Source organism: Oryzias melastigma, linkage group LG20, assembly GCF_002922805.2.
Source record: "Oryzias melastigma strain HK-1 linkage group LG20, ASM292280v2, whole genome shotgun sequence".
NCBI lineage: Eukaryota > Metazoa > Chordata > Actinopteri > Beloniformes > Adrianichthyidae > Oryzias > Oryzias melastigma.
In genome coordinates this window covers 7,199,501-7,204,609 of record NC_050531.1, presented here as the reverse complement: position 1 = coordinate 7,204,609, position 5,109 = coordinate 7,199,501, and the positions used below count along the sequence as shown (strand labels likewise).

General features: G+C 40.3%; 1 protein-coding gene and 1 long non-coding RNA gene across 2 annotated transcripts in view; one reads left to right on the top strand and one right to left on the bottom strand.

Moving 5' to 3' along the window:
* LOC112151362 overlaps nucleotides 1-312 on the bottom strand; it is a 31,149-nt gene extending 30,837 nt beyond the window's left edge. The window contains exon 1 of the long non-coding RNA XR_002920112.2: nucleotides 261-312. This is a non-coding gene — a long non-coding RNA (uncharacterized LOC112151362). The remainder of the gene's footprint in view (nucleotides 1-260) is intronic.
* Nucleotides 1-5,109, top strand: part of dnajb6b (DnaJ heat shock protein family (Hsp40) member B6b) — a 23,884-nt gene that overhangs the window by 17,129 nt on the left and 1,646 nt on the right. Inside the window, exon 9 of the mRNA XM_024280245.2 lies at nucleotides 3,386-3,544. Within this exon, the coding sequence (XP_024136013.1) occupies nucleotides 3,386-3,544 (159 nt within the window). The remainder of the gene's footprint in view (nucleotides 1-3,385; nucleotides 3,545-5,109) is intronic.

The following is a 5,109-nucleotide window of genomic DNA, read 5'->3' as shown; positions in this document are numbered from 1 at the left end:
CCAGTTCTCATTTACAGTCAATGGCTGAAACAATATTTCTGATCAGTTTTGGATGATCAGCTGATACATAAAATATTTCCCTTGTGCTGATACAGATCTAAAGCCAAATAAATCTCTGACCACTTTAGGTCTAACTGCTGATAATTATCAGGTTGACCAGCTGATGTGTTACTAGTTGTGAGGGTCCAGGTTTTGTCTCAGTGTGTTTCTGGATTTTACGTAATAGCAAATTTTGTGTGTTGAAGAGTCTTCTGACTCACCTGACATATAGGTGAAGACCATGATGCTCCTCTGTTTCTCCCATTTTATCCTGGGATCAGAAAATAGGTTTACAGTGGAGAAGAATAAACCACATCTTTTGTTCAGTCAAACGCACTAGCGATTCGTTCAAATGCATTAAAACATGGTTCAACTTTAGACTCAATACAGGCTCCATTGGAAAAACATCGGCTGTTATTTTGGATAACGAGAGCTGAATCTTTTGTGTGTTTTTCTGGTCCCCTCCAGCCTTAGACCTATGATCTTGTGAACATAACACCATGTATCTGAAATAACACGTAGTTCCAGAGAAGCATGTCAGGGTTGCCTTCTCTACTCCTTCTATACATAGATAGATCTTGAGGGACATAACAGCACTGCCACGTTTTAGCTCCCAGAATTTCCATTGAATCTGAGAAAAGTTGGAGTGTACTGCAGATTGTTAATGTGTTCTGGTACCAACTTGGTTCTTTCAGGTAGGATTAGATCTTGTCCTCAGTGTTGTCCTCACCGTGTCTGTGGCTGGTGTAGTGGGAGTACAGGCTAAAAGGGAAGTCACATCAGGAGGATGCACATTGCTAAGAGTCCTGGGTATTGTGGATATGTTGTACCACGTCAGGTCAACCAGGTCTTTCTTTGAGTATCTATGGAGTCCATAAATGTAATTGAGATGACATTTTCAGCATAGAGGGTGAAATGGTCCATTGTTGAGGATGTTACTCTTGTATCCATTTCTGAGGAGCTTATCCAGTAGATGCCATTCTATAGTCCAGCTGATTATGGAATGTCGAACTAGTGAACTAGTATTTCATGTTGGATTCTCACAATAAAGTCAAGTGAAAGTTGCAGCTCCAGGTCCAGCTACGTTCAGGAACCATTTGATGGTTCAACTCCCCAATCCTATCCTTTAATACCAAGTGTCAAGTAAGGAGGCATTGGGTCTCACTTTTAGGGTCTTTAGCTTGACTCGAACATTAATTTGAACCCACAACCTTCCAGTCTTAAGGAGAACATTCTACCATGAAGCCGCTGAGTTGGTTAGGCAAACTAGACCAACTAGAACATAAGCCAAGAGCAACCAGAACACTAACAGAACCAAGCAGAAAACATGTCAACAAACTCAGAGGGAACTACATTTATGGCACCTGGACACCTGAAAGTTAGCAAAAGGAGAACTTGCAGGACTTATCCCAAAAAAAAGGGGGAGAACATCATGGTCTACCCATCAGGAGATTCAGAGAAGCTCAGAAGAATCTTTAACGCATTAAATCCCTGTTACCTAGCAACACACTGAGACCAAAACTGGTCCACCTAGAGGGCCAACACAGAGGGAGAAGCAGAACTTTGAGGTTTTTGCTCTGATCCAAACACTCCTTCCACAAAAGGAAGACTTTGCACAGAAAAGCCACGGCATCAGACCAGGACTCAGTATATCACCTGCATCAGGAGAAAAGTGGACTCTCTTTTGGAGACACCAAGGACAGTTATGTCTGGAGAGACCTGTCCTCAACAGAGAGAAGAGGTCTGAGACATTTTTCTGTCTCTGAGTTACAACTTTAACCACATCCAGAACATACCAACAATGAATCGCTAAAATGAACAGAATCCTGTGATAACATGACCTGGATTACTCCAGATCCTCACAGATATGTTGCTCCTGATCCACTTAGAGCCCAAATTCATGCATTTGTTAATTCTAGCCATTCCGAAATGGAAAAATGTCATTATGAGGTATGTATGATTCCCTCTCACATGATTAGATAAGCATCTTGATACATTCAAAAATTCAAGATTGTGGCGATATGATAAAGTTCTCCTCTTTTAATTAAATTGATACAATCGATTAATTTGGCATTTAATGCTATAAAGGAAAATTGGAATGTCTATTTTTAACCTCTTTCTGGTTATTTTTAAGCAACACAAAAATGTCTTGAGCTGCTCAACTCAGCTCCAAAAGCCACGCCCCCTCAGAGGAGATTTTGGAAACAGAGGCTTCAGATCAACATGAAAAATGACTTTTTAAGACATTTAGGTTTTGGGATTTTGGTTAAAAACGTCATAATCATAATTAGAACACTACTGAGAATTTTTTTTAAATAAAATATTTGTCATAATCTTGTTTGAATCTGTACTTTTTTTAACCAATACTGCTGTTGTTTCAGGTGATCAATCAATTTTTAAATCCCTAATTTTTATACTTTATAACTTTGAAAAATGTTGAGTTTTTCTGAAAGTTCTTGCAGATAAAAAAATTCCATTTATCTCTGAAACTATTTAAAAGTTCTGGCACAATTTTGGAGCTGGCAGAGATTTCCACCAACACTAATTCTGCTCAAAAAAGAGCAAAAATGTGGGGGATGCATCTATCGGCTGTTGTACTGGTGCTGGGATGCTCACACAGTTTACCCTGACGTCAGTGAAAGCCTCTGGTGATTTGGGCTGCGTTCAAAGCAGAGCTATCGGACACCTTGCAGGGGATTTTTAAAATTCTGCTGCGGCTCCTTCCCTAAATGCGTCCAGTTTCAGCACAACGAGCATCTGGCCTCCTTTCTCCTCCTCTCCGCTGCCTTAATTACACAACACAATGGCGATGAGATCTGCCTGTAATCTCCCAGCATAATAACACCCCCCTCACCCCAGTCCCTGCCTGCCACTAATTCAATATAAATGTAAATTACCTAGAGAAAAGAATAACCAAATCTCATTTTATTTACATGACTAATCACAATAAAGTCGGGCAGATGAAATATGAATAAAAAATATAGATAGTGTTTGGAAAAAATGGGGCGTCTGCGTGTCCTCGGGGACTTGTTTTATATCATTTTTGTTGTTTCTTGTTGGTTACATCAATATACCTTTTAGACTCGTGCTCAACCTGCTGTAATAGATGTGTGCATCTATTTTCTCCCGTCTGATTGTATTCACACTGCCAAGGGCATCAGAAGCCAATATGTTTTTCTTTGTTGCAACACACATCTCCTGTCAGAAGGATGAAATTCACAGGAGCTGCATGGGGGAGAAGGAGGGAAAAAAATAGATTTAATGTTGAACACCTCAGGCAATCCATCCAGACAGTGAAAAAGCTTAGGTGTGATTCATTCCCACCCTGTTCTGCTCACACCCGCAGACATCCCGGCCCAAGACCCCCTGGAGGAGGAGTTTCGTCGCCGCAGACAGAACACACTTCCTGGTCTGGGCCTGCATCAGCGCTACCTGAGGAACTCCGCTCAAAACCCGCCTGAGGAAGAGGAGGAGCACGGCCCGCTGAGCCTGGGCCTAACAAGAGGTCCGCCCACCCGCCACTGCATGCTGATTAATCACCAGCAAGCTTTTAAAGAGCCTTAATGAGCGCAACTAACTGTGTACTTCAAGGCGTGATGGCCACACAAAGCAGGACCAAGGAAGAGGGGCTCGTTTGATTGGCAGATGTAAACACAGAGGGCAGATATGTTCATTAAGCAGCTCTGTTCTACATCGCTGTAACCATCAGAGGTCGGAGTCCACCCCCTGTTTTCCTCCACGGGGTCAGGAAGTCAGCCACAAAAGCAAAGCAATTATCAGCAACACACATTGGCGGAGTGTTTTTATGGCGGCGGCTTCGTTAGGAGGGAAGCTTTAATTTCAGCGTGTGTACTTCCTGCTGAGACACAAACAAAGCCCTTGATTCTTTGTCTGAGAGAATGACACAGTCCTCTAACTCCCTCTGAAAGTTTTCTTTTTAAACAATACCTGCTCTTTGTGGCTTAAAGTTTGAAATTAGAGCAAAAACGGCATCAGTTAACATGCATGTGATGTAGAGGATGAACTTTGAGGTGTCAGTTATTAGCATTTTCACTCCAGTAGAAAGTTTTTTGAAAAACTTCCTCCACGTAATTATGTTTTGTAATACAAAACCTATCAGGCTAATAAGAGAAATCCATAACTAGAACACTAAAAAAACACCTTCAACCTCTTCCACCGTTTTTCTTAACTATTTGTTACAAAAATACCACAAATACTAATAGATACTATTATATGGAACAATTTCAAGTGGAAACTTTAGTTTTTTATTCAGTTATTTATTTATTTTATTTTTATTTTAGAAACAGGACCAGTCAGAGGTTGATCACAGTTTCAGAAAAAAAAGGAAGAAATTGATTCATTGTTAAATAAAACTATCATTGCTTCTGAAATTACGTTTTCTTTAACGTAAATGTCAAAGAAATTAAAATCTGAAGTATTAATAGTATTAATAAGGGTTTAAAAACCAAACAATGACCTTCACTGGAATCAAAAACCGAACATGGATGGAAAATTACCGTATACGTAGAGCTGCTGATCTGACAGAAGCAACTCAACACCTAGGTTTGATAAAAGTGATAAATGAGCACTTAATTACCGCTGTGGTCCCCAAACTTTTTCTTGTGAGAGCCACATACCTGATTTCTTCTCTGATGTTTGGCCGGGGTTGGTTTGTAAAATAACAAAAAAAAGTAGCGATCACAGCCTAAATGTAGACATTTATGTCTTTCCAGAAAGCCACACATAGCCAAATTTTAAATAATTCATTTCTGTAATCTTCACAGAAAAAAATAACACTAAAGCGTTTTAAAAATTAAACCGATAAATAGTCTGTGCTCTCCTGTCACAGTTCAGACAGCAGAAGGGTGGAATAAAAAGTCATGGTCTATGTGGGTTTCAATCAGCCAGATTGAGAAAAAAAAAGCGTCTCTGATGGTGTTTGGGGGGCCGGGTCAAATGTGGGCGAGGGCTGTATCAGGCCCTGATTTACTCCAGTATGGATGCATGTGTCTACCATTGCTGAAGCCTTCAGATGTTGTGTGATCTATAAACTCAAAAGTTCTTTTTTTT